Source organism: Botryllus schlosseri, chromosome 6 (genome assembly GCF_051294905.1).
Source record: "Botryllus schlosseri isolate E-star chromosome 6, Bs_hap1, whole genome shotgun sequence".
Lineage (NCBI taxonomy): Eukaryota > Metazoa > Chordata > Ascidiacea > Stolidobranchia > Styelidae > Botryllus > Botryllus schlosseri.
Genome location: NC_137241.1, coordinates 10751521 through 10775505, shown reverse-complemented (window position 1 = coordinate 10775505; position 23985 = coordinate 10751521). Strand labels below are relative to the sequence as shown.

Below are 23985 nucleotides of genomic sequence, written 5' to 3'. Positions count from 1 at the left end.
TAAGGAGGTCAGGGCATGCGTGGGATATTAGGGTTGCCGGGGGTGGGATATTAGGGTTGCCGGGGGTGGGATATTAGGGTTGCCGGGGGTGGGATATTAGGGTTGGTGGAGGTGGGATATTAGGGTTGCCGGAGGTGGGATATTAGGGTTGGGGGAGGGGGATATTAGGGTTGGGGGAGGATATTAGGGTTAGGGTATTAGGGTTGCCGGGGGTGGGATATTAGGGTTGCCGGAGGTGGGATATTAGGGTTGCCGGAGGTGGGATATTAGGGTTGGGGGAGGGGGATATTAGGGATGGGGGAGGATATTAGGGTTAGGGTTGCCGGGGGTGGGATATTAGGGTTGGTGGAGGTGGGATATTAGGGTTGCCGGTGAATACAATATTTCCCGAGGGCCGGCTTCACATTTAATTTTTAATACAAAATTGTTCGCGGGCCGCATTCTCCGAGGTCCAGAGTAGTCGAAAAACACCGTGAATACCACAACAAGTAGACCACGCGTGCTTGATATGCAAAATTTCCCGAGGGCCGGGTTCTCCGAGGGCCGAGTTGGTAGGGACGGGTTCTCCAAGGGACGGGTTCTCTGGTAATCGCTCATATAGCTGTGTTTGTGTATACTGTATAGAGTCCAGAGTGGAATTGGTGGCAACGTCACGCAGAACTCTCTGTTTAATTACCCAATTATTTTATGCAGAAAAGCTCTCATCACGCAGGATTTATTTTTAAAAAATGAGCGGAGATCCCATAGGGGTGTAGTTTGATACGAAACGTTATTGATACATGATACGTCTCGCAGTCAGCGTCAATTCTTAAAGGGTAGGTGGATCATGCAAATTACTACTGTACTATATATGCAGCACTTGCTTTGACGTGATCATAACATATTCAGCAGTTCTATTCGCTACACTCATTGCGCCATCGTCCATCAGCAATATCTGGTGTAGCCTGTTCTGTTGTAGGAAATCTATCCTATTCATGAACTCAGTTTTGCTGAGCGTTTACTTCTTTGTAAATCAGAGAGAAAGCGGTTGCCAGATTACGAAATTTTTGAGGCTGACACAATCGGCGTATAAAATTAATAGTGTACCAGCATAGCAATTTACAACGTAGCTGGCATGGTACGTGGTACGCTACGTTGTAAATTGCTATGGTATCAGTGTTCATTTTTCAACAATCATTATTCATTAGTAAACCATATTTCACCCCAGGGTCGCTGATATTTCGATGAGGATATTTATGGTCCATGTCTCCGTATTTTTGTATTCTGCGTAATATGCTAATGAAGCCTTGGAGAATATTGCCTGCAGTCATGGTCGTTTGCTCTATTAGGAAAAAAAAAAACTTTGAACGTAGGAAAGCGTTTGGGCACGATGTTAGACGCATAGCAATTTTACAACGTAGCGTACCACGTAGATTACCAGCAAAATATTGACGTAGCCGCATACTTACGTACGTATGCACATGCTGACATGCATATCACATAGAATGTTCGTCAGAACTTCATTTACATTATGTGTGTCTTGTTCAGATATAAATCTAATCTGACGATTATCTTATATTACCTACTAAAGGGGCGGGCAACATACGGCCCGCGGGCAGGATCCGGCCCCGCGGACAGTTTCCCGTCTTAGTAGATAATGTGGCCTGCCGCCCGGTGTCCGGTCAATACCGAGAATGGACATTACCGAGAATGCAATGCAGGCATGTTATGCATATATACAGGTCGTGTGCATGTACAAGTACATGATGGATTTGCCACATTCGGTGTCAGATATAAATTTCTCGACAACGCCTTCTCAGTAAGTTAGATTCTTGGCATTGGCCGTTTTCGGTAATGTCCATTCTTATGGTACTGGTTCTCTCGGTATTGGTATAGAACCGTAAATGCCGATAATGCAAGTCCTCTCGCTTCTACTTACTTACGCCTAAGCTCCACTCTCGCACGCTGCGCACACACGCAGTAGTAGCTCTACGAACGAGGGGGGCTGGGCGAGACTTACCGGAGGGAGGGGGGGGGGGGGCTATAAGTATCCAACCTTAACTTCGCGTCTATTATTATTATCTATCTTTCACCACGGCAAGGTTTGGCCAGGTGGTGACTACATCAAAACTAAGTAATTGTACCGCATGCAGAGACGTGATGATTATCGGGATACGGGACTTTTCTAACAAATGCAGAGATTTGATGATGATTATTGACACATCTGTACGGAATCATATTCTTGCTTGGTACACGGATTTCCATGTTTATTCGTTATTATCCTTGAAAAAAGCGCATAATATAAATAGGGGGACCCTTCGACCAAGGGGGACCCGGGCGGCCGCCCACCTCGCCCACCCAAAAAGCCACCACTGCACACACGCAAATAATAACATACAGTCACTAATATTTGACGTAGTAAGCAAGTAGTGGGAAATCTCGGCAGACTAGGGCCGAGGGGGTTCTATACCAATACCGAGAAAACCATTACCGAGGATGGACATGGACATGGACAATACCGAGAATGCGTGCGAGAGTGAAGCTTACGCTCAAGTTCGTAGAAGCGAGAAGACTTGCATTATCAGCATTTGCGATGTACTCAACCCTAATGAATTGATATCTTGGTAAATTTGGGATACGGGGCTCGTCGAACGCCTTGAAATCTTAATTAAGGACTGTTGCGTGTGTTGATTGATCAGAGAGAAGCAGACATGGCGGCGCCTGTGTGACAATGGTGTTCTCAAATTCACATTGACTTCGTCATTATCGGCGAGAAATGGCTTTGAAATGACATTGCTCTCGTTGCAATACATTCATTACATGCGATTTATTCCTTGTATATGTGGATAAATGGGCCAATAATGTATCGATTCAGCTATCCGGCCCGCCAAGTACTTAATTTTCCTACATCCGGCCCGCCGACTGGAGAAGTTGCCCGCCCCTGACCTACTACATATTCCACTTGAAGTAGTTTGGAAATGCCTCGTAAATCACTTTTTCCACTTGTACTGGAGTAGATGCTACTACTACTTCCACTTGAGTATCAACGCAGAATACTTTTACTTTGACCAGTGATATATATCATATATACATATATTCGGAAATAAATGCTTACAATGCAATGCTTACCATTATATGCTAAAAGAAGGCAACGTTCTTACACAAAATCTAAATTTGCATACCTTATAAATCTGTACATATGCTCAGAGGTGGTCAGTAACGAAGTACTTCTACTTTTTTGAAGTTCTGAAGTAGTTTTCCACTATTTAGGTAGGCTACCGTTCCAGCTATCTAACCTTTTAACGAACAGCAACATTATTGCCGATCTACTGGACTTCATACGAGAGTCAAAGCGTCGCATTTAGCTATATGTACTCATCTTGTATTTTCATGACATTTCATGCTATCATTTTGATCAAAATATCTAAAATCGCCGTGGTGCAAAAAGCCTTCGATGCGAAAAGCACCACTAAATGTTTTTATACATAATAATAATAATAATAATACTTACTCAACTTCTAATTCGTAATATTTCATGATCTACTTACTTACTTTTCGCTGTTTTCAGTTTGTCAAGTAGAAGTAGTTTAATCCGCCAATCAGAAAGATAGCCTGAGGAATTTCGGATGTTTTCACAGAGTGTCAACACTTAATTTTCCCTAAAGTTGAGTAAAGCCCAGAATTTTCGTCGCGCTTCGTGCACAGTATAACAATGTGATTTCACGAACGTATCGGTGAATATAATTTAGGTAGCGGGTTGCGTGGTTCCGTTCACATCGGATTGTCACCCATGTAAAATATTTCATCACAGTAAATATTGCCCATCATGGCGTTTTACCTACCATTTCGCAATCTCTAGCACTTGTCTGCCATATCGTAATCTAGCAGCCCATGGCGCGTCCTAATCTGGAAAAGTGGACTCGGACATTTTTAGCAGACCGCCAGCACTAGCTGTTTTAACTTTCTGAACAAAAGACAGGAAATATATTTTCGCTTTTTAGAAGCTGTATTTATATTTATATTTCAATTACCTGTATCACACTTTGAGTTCTAATCGGTTCAGTTCTTTTGTCTGGAGAACATACATGTTGAAGTATGAAAGCAAGTGTAGTATTGCCTCTATTTTCCGGAAATAAAGCTACACTATAGGGGAGATGTGGTACCAATGTCACCCATGTGAAATATTTCATCACAGTAAATATGGCCCATCATGGCGTTTTACCTACCATTTCGCAATCTAGCACTTGTCTGCCATATCGTAGTCTAGCAGCCCATGGCGCGTCCTAATCTGGAAAAGTGGACTCGGACATTTTTAGCAGACCAACACTAGCTGTTTTAACTTTCTGAACAAAAGACAGGAAATATATTTTCGCTTTTTAGAATTTGTATTCATATTTATAATTCAATTAACAGTATCACACTTTGAGTTCTAATAGGTTCAGTTCTTTTGTCTGGAGAACATACATGTTGAAGTATGAAAGCAAGTGTAGGTCGAAGTTTTTTGCATGCGAGGAAAGATTATGCCAGCATGCCGTTGTAGACGAAGTCGCGTACTGTAATCATGGAATTATCGCATAGAATTTTTCAAGTATTTTCGGTCCCAGTGTCTCATCGGTATCACATCTCTCCTATGTCATTTTTACGATCAGCTATATATTTTTATTAACGTTTACTAATCGCGCAAAGTGTTAACACAACCGTATTCAACACCGTTTCTCCGTGTTGCTCTTCGACCAAACTACTGGCCTTATAAAATGAAGGAGGGCGCCATATCATATTTTTTAAATCGGGTTGTTCAAGTAAACAGAGGATTAGTGTCGCATTCCCATATCAATGCTATTATTTTCATCCCATGATGCGGACAAACGCTCACGCTGTCAAAAATTTCTACCTCCTGGGATGCATCAATATGAATCAAGCTCTGCACCTTTCGCATAGCTCAATTTGCAGCTTTTGACAGTCCATGTGCGAACGAATTACGAACTACTTACTTACTTGAGTAGATTTAAAGTTAGTCAATGCAACTTATACTTCAATTAGTTTTAGGCTGCTTTTAAAAGGACTATACTTCTACTCGTACTTGAGAATATTTTTGCGTCGCTACTTCTACTTCTACTTGCGTAGCTTTCTTGACTACTTTGACCACCTCTGTATTTAATACGTAATAAAAATCTGATTCGCAAGCGGGTGTAGTGGGAGGCAAAGTGTAGTGGTTGTAGTCGGTAGCAGTGGTGCCACTACTAGGGTTTTTACACTAGATTTGGTGTATTTTGACTTGAACTAGTGTTCTAGTCTATTTTTATCAAAATTCTGCAAATCTAGTGTTCGATCATGAAAAATCGATATTTATGAATATGTTATTATGATAAGCTTTACATAACAATAATGATTACGTCACTATGGTCTATACGATTTTTGCGCCAGGACTTATTTGGGTCAATTATATCTAATTTGGGGGCGCTGAATACGAATCTGACGTTGTTTTTGCTCTAGCTATCACCGTCACGTTGTTGAGATATTATATATCTTGAATATGTCTTCTTTTTCGAGGTAATCAAGTAGATTTGGGCTACTTGCAGTACTTACTGAAGTGGTAATGTTTTGCAACTACTTCAACATCTACCTGAACAGTATTCTGGATGAACTAATTACATTTGCAATTACATTTTTGTTAAGTAGAAAGTAGTTCAGAATAATATTCCACCGCTATCATGAGTTAAATTGTCATAGAAAACGCTTGAAATAGCCTCTGAATCACGGTAACTGAATATATTTTTCATAGATTCTACCCATGGGTGGTGTCATCATAGTCATTTTGTGTTAGCTATAACGATGCATCTTGCGATTTCGTATGTATAGCCACCTCCGACTAACTGCTGAATGTATGCGACCACCCTCCCACCGACCAAAAATACTTAGATATTTACTGACTTCCTCAGACCTTTCATTTCGTATTCCACTTGAAATAGTTTTCAGATGTCTTGGAAATTATTACTTCTACGTGTAATTGGTTGGAAGTGTTTGTTTGTTTGTTTTTGGGGTATTCATGGTGTTTGTCGACTACTATGGTCATTTACACCAGGCCGATATTCTTCTTATTTTCCGTAACTGCCGACTTATAGCACGGCCCACCTCTAGGCTTTTTGTAAGACACCGCTGACGCGGATGAGGTGGCGAGGAGGAGCCTAGGTAAACCTCCAACACTTAGGTATCGGAATTCGGAAGTCGACCTCGGTCGGACTTGAACCCGCACCCATTGGTGTGGTTGGAAGTGTAAGGCGTTAGTTGTGATACTTGAGTAGCAACGCCGATTCCTTCGACCAACTCTAGTGCATAGTAAAATATTGCGGCAAATCAGAAACCACCAAAATGTCAAGCTGTTTGTATTTAGAACTGGTATTTAATCCTGCAAAACACTAGGGAAAAGCTCGAAACCATATAGAAACATCACTAGAAATTAACCAATGCTCATCTCTGGCTCCCTTCCAGCTTGGAACACATGGTATTTGGTGTAGACCACAAAATGCTCCCAGTCGAGACGGATCGACTGTCCTAAAACCGATGCATATTTATTTCGATTGTGAAGTAACACGCACTTCAGGTATCGTGTTGATCTATTATAAGTAAGCAGTCTCCATTCATCTGGTTGTCTATAAAGTACAATACAAAAGAAGCCTTTTATACCATGGCAATAAACCAAAAGAAATAAAGCGTTCGGAAACAGCTTTCCTCGATTCCGATATAATGCGTAACAGAATATGAAAACTGGAGAAAAAGATTTAGCATGATAAATACAGCCGTAGATTATTGATGATAAATTATTTCAAGTTATCATGTTAAGCCCTTTTTGCTTTGGAAAAGCAGGCATCCTGCTTCTTGTAATGTTTCAAAACAAGCTTAAAGGGCCACATATTTGGGTCATGTACCGGAGTGAACAATTCTCTTCTACATAATATACCAACAATACAATGTTTGTTGTTTGCAAACTTTTACGACATACTTGCTTGCCTATAGTGATTTGGCTTATAGATTTTTAATTTAATAAAATTTCCCTGTGTAGCTTTTTTTGATCCTTTGACTGTAGAAAAGCTAGAGAACCACTCATTGATATGTGAGTTTGAGACGCTTCACCAATTTTTATGTCCCTCACTCTGAATGGATCGAATGTAATGGATAATATTTATATTAGAGAGAATATGTTTTAGTTTAGAGCCGAAAAAATTTAAATTTATTGTCGGGAAATAAATAATTATCGATATTGTTTGATGTGAGAAAGATTTCAGAAACGCGATGAATTTGTCATTTGTTGTCTTCTCGTAAATTCATTGGTTTTAATCAATGCATCCCTCTCATATTTTATGATTTACGCTATAGAATTGACCAAAATTTCAAAGCTCTTGGTCGATATAGTGGTCTTTACTTGGCAAATCTATTGCTCTTTCACGAACCTTGAGTGGCAACACTGAGTGGCAGGGTGTAGAGGTAAGCAGCGGGTGTATAGTGGCAGGCACACAGTTCATCAGCTCGTCTACGCCTGCAACACGAGGGTGAATGACGTAAAATCACCTCTATGTTTTCTTTCTCTGAACAATCATCATACTTTCGTAATAATGGTTCGATTAGCACTAGGAACGAATATGTTAGTAAACACCATCATTATATAGCCCCCCGCCCCTTTAGGCGTTCTTAAAGTATGGGTCGCAAAGAGTATACCTTTGGGTCACCACCGCACCAGAGCGATCAGTTAAGATGCCAGCAATATTTGTTGAATTGCTTGCAAAAAAATCATTTGCACGATTTCCTGTGAATAATTTTTAAATATACCCAAGGTCACTGTGTTGGGTATACACTCAGTAACGTGCGGTCCGATGAGGCAGGTGAGGCAGTGCCTCACCTGTCGTCAGGGTGAGTAAGTGAAGATCCTCCGTGAGTCGATGATTATTGATACTTTACATCGATGCTCTTAAATAACTAAATTTGAACATTTTTTCACCCAACTTCATCAATTTGCATAATTATTATTCAAAAATCCAGCTCGAAAGGAGGTGTGAGGCACAGGTGAGGCACGGGCGGGTCGTGCCTCACATGCGACAATGCAATTTATCATAAATAGATCACTAAAATGCTATTGTCACACTGATTCCGAAAATCCAAACATTAACAGTGTCAGAGCACCAGAACCCTCCCAAAATTGCCAAGGAAGGTGACATTCGGCTTTGTTACAGAAAATACCATCGCAGAGAAACAATAGCCAGGCGAGGCACAAACGAATCTGCCTCATACACTACTCGCTAACAATTGGACAATCGCAGCACAGTGAAACGCGCTATCGATTTCGGAATACAACAGTTTTGTAGGAATTATATAGTAGCGACGGCCAATACGTAATGCGGAGCAAATATATTACCTTACTTATGTAGCTGTTATGAATTTTCCATCCATAGCTACGTTAAATTGTGGTATGTGATAACTACTTGCATAGGCTGCATTGCCGTTGTTTGTGGCCTTTATGCTGTGTTCAACTGCAATACCTACGGCAACGTGGCTTGTGAGCGCAAAACAATTTAAATGGGAGGAGGAGAATGTGAAATTACTCTAATCTTGAGAATATAAAGTCTTTGGAATATTTGGGAAAGTAAATAGGCATACGAAAGTGTGACAGATTTTGAAAGAAAGAAAGTGTGTTAGATTTTGGAACGTTTTCGCAACCCACCTGAAATAGCTTCGCGACCCACCGGTTGAGAAGCACTGCTTTATAGTCTATAGGGCAGGGGTCGTGCAACTATGGCCTTTTTGATGAAATGATATGGCTCTTTGACAAATTTCCAATTTTTCATGTTTTTCATAGATTTTGCTGCAACCTTTTTATAAATTTTCGTAACGGCCCGCGTCATTATTCGTCTGTGAGGCGCGAGACAGTGGCGTATCCATGGAGAGTTTGAGGGGATCGAAATTACCCCTTTTCAAATTTCTAAAATTTGGGTCAAATATTTGCCCGCATATAATAATTGCTCATTTATCAGTTCAATATGATCGTTGTTTCTATAATAGGACAAATACGGTACTTTCAAGTTATGTACGGGTCTACATTGGAATCCGTCGAGTTCGATACGAAGTTTGTACAGATGTACGTACACTTGCAAAACGCGTTTTCAAACCATGTATTGCACGATGTGTTGATTGGTGGGAGAGACAATGCAGTTTTCGAATCCACATTATCTTCCTGATCATCCGCGACAAATGAACTTCCCTGGAAGTGATGTTGCCAAGTACAAATTCAAATTACAAGCATAGCCAGGTAGGCCTGTAGCTAATCGTTATGTTACCGCGGAAGAACTCGAGCATTTAGAAATAAAGTTCAATTAACACTATACTCTGTCGTTGAAGTTATTTTGCCGGTTTGGGGAAACCTATTGAACCTTCCGTGACGGTCACTAGGACAATATACATATTTGTTTTTATTGAACAATTTTTGGCGCTTATCGCTGATAAGGTCATTTGCGCCCGATCATGAATATTGTCCTTTGCTTGATCTTTTTGCTTGTGGTACGATTTTTGCGGACGACTTCCAGTCACACTCTCAACCACGTCCTTCACTCTCTCTCTCGCACGCGTCCTCGTCTGTCGCAGCCGATTTTTCGCAAGCTCGACTTTTACTTGCTTCATCTGGGGTTTTTGTGCGACACTGTACAGTGCACATGCAGTGAGATCAGCGATGAGGAGACCAGATAAACCTCCGACACATAGAAGTCGGTTCAAATAACCTCCATTGATGTCGTGACACTGGTGCATACCATATGACATGGAAACCCTCGCGCGCGCTGTAGGCCTACGAAGACGAACTCTGTGGAAACTGCAAAGTTGTAAACAGCGTGGTACTGAAGAATAAACAGTAGATTCACACTTTTACTGTTGTAGACAATTGTTAGTTTTGCTCTAAAAAGCACATTCGATTGGCTGAAGTTTTGAAGAATATATCTCTCAAGGAAATGAAAATATGTTGCTTGCGAAGGGTCCCGACACCTGTACAGCTAAGCTGTAAGTTGTTGCATGCTCAAATGCGCGGAAACCGGCTTCATTAATGCGGGTGCTGGTGTCTAACAACATAAAAAGCCGAATCCTATGTAGATACGTGCCTGCTCCCCCTCCCAAAACGAAATACTCGGAATCAAGTGTAGAATTTTATTAACAAAATTCCCAAAAAAGATCAGCGACTTGCATACGGATAAATCAAAGTCAAGACGAGAAATTACTCCAACACCTCACACCGTGAGAGTTTAAATACGATGCCGTCTCAGCCCGCGATAGTCTTCGAAACGTATCAATTCGGCGCGTCGTTCAATGAAGGTAACCGTCGTACACAGCGATAAAAAACGAACTGGTTTTCAAAGCACAAACCAACGTACACCTTAGGTAACACGCACTAGGTAATTAACTTAAGAAAAACAATCAAGCAATCAAGTCGGTTGGAACCTCTTCGGCTTGCGTATCGCACGACCACTTGACGTTCGCTTTACAACATCAAGGTTATATCACTTCAATAGACACTAGGGCTCTTCAAAAATGACTTTTTTTCTCAAATCGTACTGGCTACTTGATAAAATTGTTAAGTTACCTAATTTAAGCCTACACACAAAATTTGGTAGAATTCCAGTAGTAACCGCTTTGCTACAGGAGAAGAAAGTTACTATTTATTATATAAAAATAAATAATAAAAAATTTGCAAATTTTCTGTTCACCCCATGAAAGTGTTACGCTGTCTATAGAAACGATCCTCGCCAAATTTGGTTCAATTCCAACTAGTGGTAGCGGAGTTATTGCCGCCGAAAATTTTTGATTTGAATAAAATAGTATTTACGGTGAGCACAACTATAATAAATAAACGAAGAATCGGTCACCGTAAATACTATTTTATTCAAATCCAAATTTTTCGACGGCAATAACTCCGCTTCCACTGGTTGGAATTGAACCAAATTTGGTGAGAATCGTTTCTATGGACAGCCTAACACTTTCATGGGGCGAACAGAAAATTTTCAAATTTTTTATTATTTATTTTTATATAATAAATAGTAACTTTCTTCTCCTGAAGCAAAGCGGTTACTGGCTGGAATTCAACCAAATTGTGTGTGTATGCTTAAATTAGGTAACCTAACAATTTTATCAAGTAGCCAGTACGATTTGAGAAAAAAAGTCATTTTTGAAGAGCCCTAATAGACACTTGAAACACAAATATAAACGAACTTCGATATTGTACCCACATGACGTCACACAAATATTCAATTGTGACGTAGCAGTTGGTTTGCATCGTCATATGGCTCTTCGGGAATTAGACTTGAAAATATTGAGGCGAGATAGCGCACTGCGCAGTGGTATAATCCGCGGCTACAACACCAATGGGTTGCGGGTTCGAGTCCGACTTCAGAATTCCTATACATAAGTGTTGGAAGTTTATCTAGGCTCCTCCTCGCTACCTCATCCGCGTAAGCGGTGTCTTACAAAAAGCCTAGAAGTGGGCCGTGCTAAAAGTCGGCAGAAAATGACCATAGTAGCCTATAGTCGACAAACACCATGAATACCACAAAAAATTGAAAATATTGAACCAAAATAAGGTCCCTGACCTCTGGTCTAGGGATATGCAACGAGTGGACGTGGGCCTATGAGACGACGACACATTAATTTGGAGGCCAACCCTTTCTGCGTCGGGACACATGAAGACGTGAAGTTTGAGTTGTCTTTTTAACCGATTGGCACCGGCTGCAGATTTCGAAAAATTTTACTTCAATTTTCAAAATCGAAAAACTGTACCTTAATGGGATTCGAGTACGGTAAACAAGGTAGCGTTCGAATCAGAACTTCAACGCGGATCCGATTGCGCCACTCAAGTCATTTCGAGCTCTGTGTCTGGATACGTATATCGAGAGCAAGCCGAGAAAACGTTGGTTGGAAACAGAAATGCTAAATTGCGGGTCTTATGAACCTTAGTATAGGTATCCGATGACGATAGAGTCCTATGTATTGTATAGACACAGTATTTATCGTTCTAGAGAGCCCTGAGTCGACCCTCCACGTCTAGCAGGCGATAATTTCTAATCAAAACAATACCGACCGTTTTAGTCAACTCGCGGCAGGCCGCCGAGAGAGTGAGTCATGGTGCGCGTATGGTAACTAGGGCTGGGCAAAATCGAGTATCTGAGTGATTCGATTCTGAATCACGTATTATGCTTCGAGTCGAGTCGAGTATTCGAGTATCACTCATTATGACGTCACAACAAAATGTAATATGTCAAAGTTCAAATACGTACCTTTTGTGCCACCACAAAGAATATAATGCCTGTTATCCATCACATTCAGGATACCTTGGTACTGCCGTAACTTTGTACGATATGTTTCGTATACTGCGATACTGCCAATCAAGGTTTCAAGGCTTCAACAGTGGAAAATAGTATCGAAACCATTATTCTCGCTGATAAAATAACTTTCAGTAGCGACGAGCGTATAATTTCAGTACTCGAAAAAATCGTCTTTTGCTACTCGACTCGAATCATTAAAATAATTACTCGATTCAGATTCGAGTACTCGAATCATTGTGCCCAGCCCTAATGGTAACTTCGAAGGCTTATAATTGAAACTGTTGTAGAACCTAAAGCAGTAATTTTAGTATTCCTAGACGTATATTATACAGTCCTTACCACAATGATATACTGCAAATGCTTATCATTACTGCAACGTAAAGTTTATGACGTTATTTGGTAGCACTTCCTTCAAATATATACACACCTCTTGCAAGTAATGCACACCGAGTAATATTGCAGTTATTACCATATATACATCACTAATAACTGTTGTCTGATGTAGATATAAGCCTATGGGCATGTACTCTTCACAAAAACAATCTAAGAATGTCTATTACCAATTGAATTCAGGACATATCACTTTATGTTACGGATATTCGTCCCTGCGTTTGACACTACCGTGGTAGGCTGCAGGAATTCTCTTCGCGATTTTCAGAAGCGACCTTGGGGTGGCTTAGGCAAACTGATGTTGTTTATTTTGGCCTTGAAGGTGGATATTGGCTAGTTCTATTGAAAGAGACAATCCGCGAATGCCTATCATTACTACAACGTAAGATATATATCGTTATACGACAGCTCTTTGTATATCCAGATGCACACTTTTGCGTAGATTTATGCGCTGAGTAATATTGTATTTATTACGAATTATACTTGACTATTAGCCATTATTTAGAAACGTATAAGAAACAACTATTCACAGACACAATCTATGAAGGACGTGAAGGTATATCACTATTAGAACTCGATATATATCCCCTTATGTGACCAGTAATCATCCCTCTGCTTGAAGCTGGTACGGTAGGCTGCGAGAATTTGTTCCCGATTTTCAAATGCAACCTTGAGCGGTGCAGACATAACTAGTATACTATGTTTGTTTTAGCAAGAAAAACAGAAGCTGACAAGCGCTATTCATAGAAACAAACTACAACAGGCTATGATGAATAAAACCAAATATACGACGGTTTACATGACGGGTATATCGGGAACGCGCGTGAGCGCAAAATGATGCGGTCGGCGGATATTTTTGTCACGCGGCCTATCACATAGATTTTGAACACGTTATATGTAACTAATATCAGATATGAAGATATGTGTGGACTTGTATCGACACTAGCTTTTCATAGAAAGAAACAACTATGCTCTAAGACGGCCAGAACGAAACATACAGCAAGTTATGTGAGAGTGGTCAATGACGCGCGCGTTGCCGAAACAGTGTATTTTGCAACATATTTATCTAAGGTCTTTGGTATCCGATTTCGATGTCTTAGATATAATATATATCAAATATTATGGTATCAATTGCACAAACAATATCTATCGGCAGAAATAAACAGCAACGACCTAGTACGATCAGAACGGGATATATAGCGGTTCTATTGCAGTACGCTTCCCTCGTACCGGCAATGGGTAAAAATACCCACGCCGGCGCCAAACGGTTAATGAGACACTTGATGGCCTAAACCGGTAGCATACGTGTCGCACATCTGAACAAAATATTGTTACGTATCTTCATTTCCTTTCTGTGTAAGAATTTCCTGTAGGTTTGTGCGGATGAAATTTTGTTTGCAAAAAAAAGTGTGGATGGTGCTCAAAAAGGTTGTAAAGCTTTCACATGTTACGATGCTGCAAATAGGTTTTGGTTGGTTCACATGCTAATCTCGAACTTCGCTTCACAAGATATGTAAAAGTTTTGATTTTGAGATTTCAAATGAATGGATTCGTATCCCTCCTTCACTGCACACGCCACATTCATTCGGGATATAGTGTACTACACGCTTTGGAGGTTCATTCCGTATCAATTGTTGTAAATATAATAAAATTACAAAACAACGAGAACTTCGCCGTTACCCATTTTCGAAGGCTGCGCGACCCACATTTCGCTCGCAACCCGGAGGGGTTAAGATCAACTGATATACCCGTATCCACCATACTGCCTGAATTTAACAGGTAAATTCTTTCGACAATGTGTCATTTATTATCACGTAACTTTTATGATAAAAATATACAAAGTCACCGAGAAATACTTCAGAAATGAATAATGCTTATAAAAATTTGCTGAATTCAATGAAGTACTAAAAAAATAAGAACGAAAATAAACACTATGACAAGTGTCAAGAGGGTTACGGACAACAAAAATACAATACAATATTGTTGACATTAAAAGATCCAAATATAAATAATACAAGTGATACTTCGTTAGGCCTAAATTATACGAGTGAAAATTGAAAGAAGATGGAGAAATAAGCGGAAACGCTTCGTAATAAATGGCCTACTTTGCATCGTAGAATGAGGCGAGGGAAGACTCACAGACTAACTCTGCGATCAATCCGTTCAAACTAATACGTTGAATGTATTAGTTTCAATTCAAACTGTCGCTGGTGAGAGAAAAAGAAATTCCCGCTGAAGCCACTACGTAACAGACACACTATTGTTTGCTGTGATACACAACAACTCCACGTTGATGATCTACATTGCGCTGATGCAAATCTAGTAAAATGGCACTTGATTACGGACAACGCATACGGACACGCTATAACAGACATTCTGATAAAAAATCGCGACCACACTCATATATCGACCTGCATGAACTTTTTAAATATAAGATTCAGCAAGTGTCATTCCGTGCCGTCTCGTACACACTATGGTATGATATTTGAAGGAGAAATCGTATACAGAGTACAACGTCGTCATCTAATGTCGATGAGGCTCAACTGAGTTTTGATTGATCAGTTTGCGATCAAGAAGCAAGCAATAACTCCTTGGTACTCAGTATTCCAAATAAAACGAACCAGAAACAGTACTCCAAAGAGTAGAAGTACTTCGTTATCGACCGACTCTGCATATACACGCGTTCAGTCTGACAACAAGGCGTTGGATTCCGTCGTGACAACTGCATTTATGCACATAGTACACACGTCATGGCGATGCTGCGAGTCCTTCGCGGCTTTCCACGGCCACGAACAGTTCGTTCGATTCGTCACCTATCGAGGTGCGACTGCTTCGCCACGTATCAGCACGTTTGGCAACCGCAGTTCTTAACCTTGGTGACTTGCTGCTTGATGACCGACCCGTCCTCGCATTGCAGAGCCACGCTCTTCTTTCTCTGACGCAAGGGGGCACAGCACTCCCTCGAAGACGGTTGGGTGAGAGAGTGAATTAGAGCCGTCCTTCCCGGATCGCGCGTTCTGCGCCGGCGCTGACTGGAGCGTCCGCTTCTTCTGGACAGACAGGACGAACCGTCGCATACGACGTTGGTGATTTTCTTGCTGCTCTTGCACACCATCGTTTCGGCGGAGCCCGGCACGGCCGGCGTGGGCCTTGGGACGGTGATCTGTACGTATTGACGGACTCTTGTGCCGCTGCATCTTCTCACACCTGTGACAAGGTTTAAAAGGAATTATGTGAACTTGTTTTTGTTGTGTTCATGGTGTTTTTCGACGACTATGGTCTTTTACACCAGGCCTATGTATATATTCTATATTTTGATTCTGTATCTGCCGACTTGTATAGCACGGTCGACTTCTAGGCTTTTATAAGACACCGCTTACGCGGATCAGATATCGAGGAGGAGCCTAGATAAACCTCCAATATTTCGGCAGAATTCTGGAGTCGACCTCGGTCGGACTCGAACCCGCAACCTATTGGTGTTGCAGTTGTGGATAATATCACTAAGCATGGGCTTCAACATCGCTGCCTAAATTTCCTACCCGTGATGCGGACATTTGCCACTGATCAAAACCTATTTGCGAAGCTAGTTAGCAGCTCAAAGTACCGGATATACCATCACTCACGTTTTTCACAATGTCTTCCTTGGTAGCCGAGCTTACAATTACACGTGTAACCGGTCGACGTGATCGCACATTCCCCATGCTGTCCGCAACTGACTCCCGAGCAATAATCACGAATGTCACAATACTGCCCGCCGTATCCTAGAAAAGAAATGAAATATAAAATGCGATTTTAACAATCTCGCATATTACACATTCTCAACAGATTCTTCAAAGTATATCGATTACGTTAAATTACATGTTATACCTGCATCACATTCGCAGACGTATGTGCTAGCGTCGTCTCCCGTGACAACGCACATTCCATGTTCGCAGAGATGACCGGAGCAAGCGGTAGGTTGCGAGTCTTCAATATCGCAGCCTCGGCCTAAGCGAAACAATATTGACAAGACTAAATAAATCTGTGGTAACGGCGCAGGGCGTCTATTTATGGATAATAATGACCGAGTAGAATTATAATTGAATGAAGTTTTAAAAAGTAGGCGTGATTTTCCGAGGAAATTAAACTTTGTTCAAGTGGAAGAAGAAAATCGAAAGGCCGAAAAGTACATTGGTAAATAGCGTGCTTTGTTTATGTTAGAAGTCCATAACAATTTGCGAATTAGTGACCGCATCTTCGTGACTAAAACGGGAGAACTAATTTGCAAACGGTAGTACACTTGTGCAATTGATATAATTGATGAACGGAAAACCAGTTCTACGAACTATTGAAAATGCAGCATACGCTTACTATGTAACACTTACCGTCGTATCCTTCGTGGCACTTGCAGTAAGTTCCGTGAGTGCCGTTTGTGATGCAGTTTCCGAATTTGCATGTGGCGTCGTTACATACCCACGGCCCCGATAATCTCTGACAGCCCGGTTTGACCCCGGTCTCTTCTTCGAACAGGTTCGAATACGAACCTTGGCTGGCGGTGAAAAAGTCGACTTGCCGTTCGTTGAACAGGACATTACGCACGCATCCTGAAATGCGATATTAGATCATACGTTGTGTACTGAACCAAGGATTACTTAGCATTATTGCTATTCAAGTAGAAGCAATGCCATAAATTGCCGCTCAATTACAAGTGGGCAGTAGAAAGGCTAGGTCTGAAAGATACTCAGGTGTTCAGTTTCAAAAGGTACATTTGGTCACGGGTCGCATACTTTTAACAGTTAAGCGGCAGAGGCTACATTAGATATGGCAAGATGTATCTTCGCGACATACGCTAAACAACTAATGACGCTACAGATATGTGCAATTTTCGAAAATATATTCAGTTACCGTGATAACGGCGCTGCCTAAAATTGCAACTTCCACTAGTAATTGAGTAAAACTTCACAACATTACCTCGTACTTCTACTAGAATAGCACTACCGACTACATGTACAATCTTTGCATTAACGGCGTCAATACTCCTCAAAATAGGAAAAAAGACATCACATACAGCAGCGGTCCATCAACCCTCCACAACAGCCTTCTTGGTGGACTGCTACACATGTGATTATTCTACTGAGGCCGACCAAAAAGAATGGGATATATATATTGTTACTAATTTGCAACCCGCCACTATGCAGTAGCAAAAAGAGCATTCATTTGGATAACAGCATAAGCACACAAAATTTTAAACTCATCAATGCAACTCACCTATAAAGCTAGTAGCGTTTCTGATCTGCCATGCTTTTCTCGCGCCAAGCCACATGTCCCTCGGTAATCCGCCCACGTATACCGGCGATACCATATTGACCGTTTTGGTGCTTTCCGTTTGATAGTCTCGGGAATCGTCGATCCTCATTGTGACGCCGTGCATGCCCATTGTTATTTGAATCTGCAAGAATTGAGACGATGAAATGTCTAGATCGCGTAAATATTCTAGTCGCAAATACAACGCCTGCTGACCTAAAATTTTCAAAGTAGAATATCACACTGAATCAGTACCGGTGGGATTCATGTACCAATATCGCATTCATTCATACCTTGAGCTTACAAATGCAATGCTTTGTAGAAATTGAATGCACTACCAACTAACCGTGTGGAATTCCTCGTCGTTTATAATCTCCTCCGAGTAAATGGCTCGACTTATTCCGTCATAGTTGAATCGAACGTGGCCAGAAAATAATTCGATCACTGCATGCCTGCTACCATCGTCACCCAGCTCGCCGGCGTAAAATATAACTCCGTTTGGCTGTTGAAAGAATAATATAAAGATAACAGAAAAGTAAGTAAGAATCTATCATGCCAGTAGGCCTGAAATTCACTGCTTTTCAAAATTTGCAGTCGGTATATTTGTCAGTATATTTCGGTCCAGTGGCGATCGGGACACATGAAGACCTTATGTGGCCTCAAAACAGTAGTCTGGGACAGTCTTTGAGAATTCGCTGTCAATGAATGGAAATCTGCTGAAGCATGACAGCGACCAATAAAAGACGGCTTACTGCCATAAATATATTGTCTCAATTTCTTAACTTTATTATGACATCGTCACTACATGAACGTTATTGCCTGGTGGCCATGACAATTTCGTCGGGAAAAATCGTGCAAACGATACAAAAAAGTACATTCCACTCGAAGAAATATGAAAGAAGCAATATAATTTTGATAGTTTTTGCAAAAGATAATGTACTTTGTTGCTGACTATCTCTAATATTACTCACTCAAATATTACCTGATGTGTCGAAATCTCCAAGCTAATCCTCAGCTCTTCCATTCCTGTCAGATCTTCATCAAGTTCCGCGTAGCTGCCGTTGTGCGAGATCGTAATCCCTGCGATCTGTAATAATACCGCGAAGTTGCGTGATAATCATCCGTTTGATAGGAAGACCGCGGTGGGAAGGCTTACCGACTGGCACTTGTCACCAGTGAATCCCGACAAGCACTTGCAAACGAAATCCGACGACCCTCGGGGTTGCACGATGCATTGCGCGTCGTTCTGACAATCGTTGTTGATGCACGGGTCATCTTGCAGAATCACGGCAGAGTTCCCGGTGGTGAACTCACAGAATTCGCCGCTGCAACAGAAAAGCGTTGATTAAGATAATGTATTACGCATCAATGCATTTCACGATTGATATGCGCATGTAACATCGTGTTTATTATATGATGGCGTCATGGCGATATGAAAATATGAAACAAATTCTTGTGGTAGTTGACGGCTTTAACAGGTTTTGATCGTTATACTGAGTACAAGCAAAATCTATACGGTACACTAGAGGTGGTCACTATTTTTAACCTACTTTTCGGATGCATATGTCATCAAAAATGGAAAAAATCCACGCTCCACCATAATTATATTACATTTCCGCACCTGCCGACTATATGAAAGATAGTAGGTCATGCCCAGGCAGGATGAAATGTCATTATGGCGGTAGAATAAACTAGGACGCAAGTGCAGCCAATAAAAATCACCAACCCTTATTCCGAAGCGTATCATGAAACCCCATACTGTGTTATTGCAATTTTAAGAATATTGATAGCGATTATTCGTTCACTTACCGATAACCCACCGGACAGTCGCATCTGTATCCCTCGCTGTTTGATCTGTAAAGGATGCAAGCGGCTCCATTTTCACACTTGTGGTTATCGCACGGATCCCAACGTTCGGAACAGTTCGCACCGCGGAATCCAAACTCGCAATCGCACCTGTAGCCAATACATATATATTCGAGTGGCGTTCAGCGATCGTCAATGGTCATGGTTAGGTTTGGACATAAGGAAATACAGAAGAACTGAAATGACACAGCAGTTTTCACTGAGAACTATATTGTCAAGGAGGAGTATACTGTCGATATTTTCCCCAACGTATCATGACATCCACAGTATGAAGCTATACACACCATATCGGAAATAAGCTATACACACCATATCGGAAATAACATTTCGCTAAAGCCGTGATCAACCCACAGCATTGTCACTGTCCAATGAAGTAGATATGGTCGAAAATATAGCAAATTATCTTTTAGTAGTGTAGAACCGGCATTGCTTTCCTTGTGGTAACAATAGGTATATATTCACTTTCGCAGTTTTGATGAGACCTACTTTTTATATGTCAGATTTTTTCAAGTAGAAAGCAGTAGTAGTAATACTAGGCTCGTGTGTAACTTTTGCTATTGAAATGGCAAATCCCTATTACTATATGTGAAACTGTGCCCAAATCCACTTCTTCAATCCACATACTTCAGTACATTTCCGACCTTTCGTTTTCCACTTCTACTTGTCGACAATCGTTACTTCTATTCGTACTTCAGCATCATCGATGATCACCATCTCTGCGTAAAATGTCACTTACGTGTAGGTGATGTCTTCGTTGGGGTTGAGATGCGGGAAGCATTTTCCGTTGTTGAGACAAGGCTGTCTCTGACAAGGGTCGTCGATTTCGATTTGACAGAAGTCGCCCATCCTGGATGACATATGTGGACAATGTCAGTGGGTGGAATCAGAGGAGTTGGGAGAGGTTGAAGAATACTTGAAAGAGTAAGAGACAGAGAGAAAAAGAGAGATATTTTATTGCTTCGCCAACCGGAACATTAATAACAAACATATTGAGTATGTAAGAAACACTCAAAACAAAAACACATACAAGATACTATATTTGTGTGTATAGATAACTGCGTATAGCTGTACAGGTGCCGACAATATATCCTTAAGATCATGTCAAGCCGGAACCATGGAGATTATAAGCAAATATGCACAGTTTTTGCACACTCGCACTATAGCTAGTTTACTAATTTACTACGACCATTCGTAAATCTTTATTCTAAGGTGGGTTGTAGACAGAAGTGTATTAGTGTACTAGGTGTATTTAGTACATTTCCACCATAGCTTAGTGTGTAATTATAGGTGATCAGGTCTTTCTGGTACTAAATTTTCCTTCCACACCCAGTCTAATACGTGAAAACGAGTGTAGTAGGTTATGTTTACTAAAATCTCACCCTTGCGACATAGATCTCCATAAGGATTGGTGTATACGATGCGACTACACCCATCTGCATTGGTTTGAAAGCGAAATTTGGTATCGAAATGTGGTGTGTGCCTGATCTGCACCCTACTATATGGTGGACTTGGCAGCAACGATTTAGCCTAATTGCATTTGCGCTTACCAGCCTGCAGGGCATCGGCAAGTAAAGCTGTTGATTCCGTCAATGCACGTAGCGTTGGCGGGTCGGCATTGATTCTGCGCGCATTCGTCAATGTTAATTTCACAGTCATAGCCGGTGAATCCCGGGGGGCACGTACACCTGGAAATTTCACAAAAAATTCGTTAACGTCTCAACAAGGTAACGCGTGATTCAATTACTCACGTGTAAGATATTTCATTACGGCCGTGGCACGTAGCGCCATTCCTGCACGGACGCAGATTACAAGCATTAACAGGCATTTCACAGTGCTTGCCCTTGAATCCTGTCGTAATAAAGCGGATTACCGTAAGTCGTAAGTATTAAATATTAATATTTCATGTACCACTGAGACAGATGCGTTTTGAATTCCTTAAAAGGAAAAGTAAGTCACATGTTCGTGTGAAAATAGGTTTTTATTTCCTCATAAATATCAGCGATGCCATCAATCAGACTTACCCGTTGGACATATGCACTGATAATACTCCTCAGGATGAAGCCTACACGTGCCATTGTGGAGACAGGGGTCAGAGAGACACGGGTCGCATTTCGAAGCGATGGGTATACTAAGGGGACCTGGTGAATAAACGGAAACTTTGAAAAACTGCAATTTAAGATGTCCGATTTAAAGAAAAACTACTATTACAAAACCACTGCAAACATCGACCATACGCATGCATCGGAATTGAGAATCAACGGACCATGCAAAAGGAACTTTCCATACATGCAACAGCGAAAGTAAAATTCCTATTTGAAGATTACCATAAAACTACACGTTCCCTCCACAGAAACGCGAATTATCAGATTTACAAACCTGGCTCATTACAAAGTACTACATATATCGTATCATAGTATACAATCACAAAAAGACAAGTTCCTATAAAAGACCAATCGATGTCGGCACAGACGCTCAGTAATGGTAGGAATGAGATATTGGGAATCTCAAACACGTATAACAGAAGCATTCAGATCAGTCGCAAATGGATTACACGCCCACGGAACAGCTACATCAAGCTTCAAGCAACATATATGCTAAGGATGTAAGACCACGAGAAGAACGATGCTAAGGAGATCCCAACATGCATCACTTCAAACATTATCTCGAGTCAAGGTCCTACTACATCACCAATTATTATATAGTACAGCGTGGTAAACAAATCGGCCGTATCACTCAGAACACTGCCCTGCTTTTTTTCAATAGAAACACCATGGGGCTGGAATGATTCAATTCTGAGTCTATATGGATCAAGCTTTGAGGCGACTACCACCGATCACGATGGCACAACAGCAATAACGACTAGAGAAGTTGAACATATATGCTTTTAGCAGCCAAAAATGAAAATGTCGGCAGTTTTTTAATGGTAATTTCATTTTTCTGGACCAAACTAATTTGTAACGCTGTGTGACCATTGTGATGGTCAATAAATACCCGACAGAAATGTCGTACCATGAATATACGTACCGGTAGTGATGTGTAACATCTTTTAATGCAGAGTTACGGCTAACGGAGGTCTCGACGCGTCAAGATGGTTGATAAAATATTACTCTTGGTTGTGAAGGCCTATTATTCTCGTTAAAATCTACTCAAATTGAGAGGCAATAGTACTCTTTCGCCTACTAGTGACATGCAGAAATGCCAGTAGAAACAGCCCTGAGGGTAGGGTAAAATATTCGTCTTAAATATGCCGGATTGACTATATATGACTTCGTAGTATACCACAAACAAATAGTTTGTTACATTTATAGATATGGGGCTGGCATGACCTCATATTTTACGAGCTGTAAGATCGACAAAACAATTAAACTCTCCGCATTGTCGATATAGTGCACACCATACAGTTCTGAGGCAAATCGTTTGCAGTCTTAACGACACTTCCATTTCTATCTTGCAGTAGATCTAACGATTCAATTGGACCAACAAGCTTCACGCTGAGTTTCGCATACCAGGTTTAGGGAAAACCGGCGGATTTAAACCAATCTTTCTGATCATTTTATCCAATGCAATTCTCACTCAAACACCTGTCACCATGCAACTATTTCGAAAGACGAGTTCGGTGCGAAAGATCTCACGATCTCAGTGAAACAAACGGACGATGAAACCGCAGCTAACGCAATAAAATTAATAAGGTCCTAGTACCGTGCCCCGAATCAAACAAAATTCATTCCTTCATCGCTTATTAGAACGGAAGCACAAAGCAGGAGGATTATGGGTTATGTCGTTGTTACCTCGCCGTCTGAATTTACGACGTTTTTTGCACTTGCGGTAGGGCAGCTCTGAAATATAGGTGGTTGAAACAGTGAAAAAACCGCCTAAAATTCGCTCCGATTTTGAAATGAAGCGGACTATGCTGAGAACTATTAAATATTGGATGGAAAGCGTCATGGGACATTTTATGCCGCCTTGATCTGTTTAAATTACTTTATCCACATTCAATTCCCTGAGTGACAGTGCATGGATAATGATGTCGTATCAAATCTTATTATGGCGGTAAATCGGATATATTAGGCCCGTTTCCAATGTACGTGGTCACAGAGTTTAGAAGATATCTACAGTC

At 41.1% G+C, this 23985-nt stretch overlaps 2 protein-coding genes across 5 annotated transcripts in view; both read right to left on the bottom strand.

Annotated features, from left to right (window-relative positions):
• The window catches only part of LOC145440229 (RNA-splicing ligase RTCB), a 69699-nt gene that overhangs the window by 17515 nt on the left and 28199 nt on the right, over positions 1-23985 (bottom strand). The window lies entirely within an intron of this gene.
• LOC145440221 (slit homolog 2 protein-like) overlaps positions 14504-23985 on the bottom strand; it is a 56339-nt gene continuing 46857 nt past the window's right edge. For 3 of the 4 annotated variants that reach the window (XM_080317792.1, XM_080317791.1, XM_080317794.1), the window contains 14 exons: positions 23657-23704; positions 21890-22006; positions 21617-21716; positions 21416-21553; positions 20605-20715; positions 19812-19958; positions 19159-19327; positions 18985-19089; positions 18349-18504; positions 17967-18147; positions 17084-17302; positions 16587-16706; positions 16343-16480; positions 14504-15926 (listed from right to left, as the gene is read on the bottom strand). In XM_080317792.1, the coding sequence (XP_080173918.1) occupies positions 15562-15926; positions 16343-16480; positions 16587-16706; positions 17084-17302; positions 17967-18147; positions 18349-18504; positions 18985-19089; positions 19159-19327; positions 19812-19958; positions 20605-20715; positions 21416-21553; positions 21617-21716; positions 21890-22006; positions 23657-23704 (2114 nt within the window). In that variant the 3' untranslated portion in view covers positions 14504-15561. The remainder of the gene's footprint in view (positions 15927-16342; positions 16481-16586; positions 16707-17083; positions 17303-17966; positions 18148-18348; positions 18505-18984; positions 19090-19158; positions 19328-19811; positions 19959-20604; positions 20716-21415; positions 21554-21616; positions 21717-21889; positions 22007-23656; positions 23705-23985) is intronic. The other variant, XM_080317793.1, reaches the window with a different exon arrangement.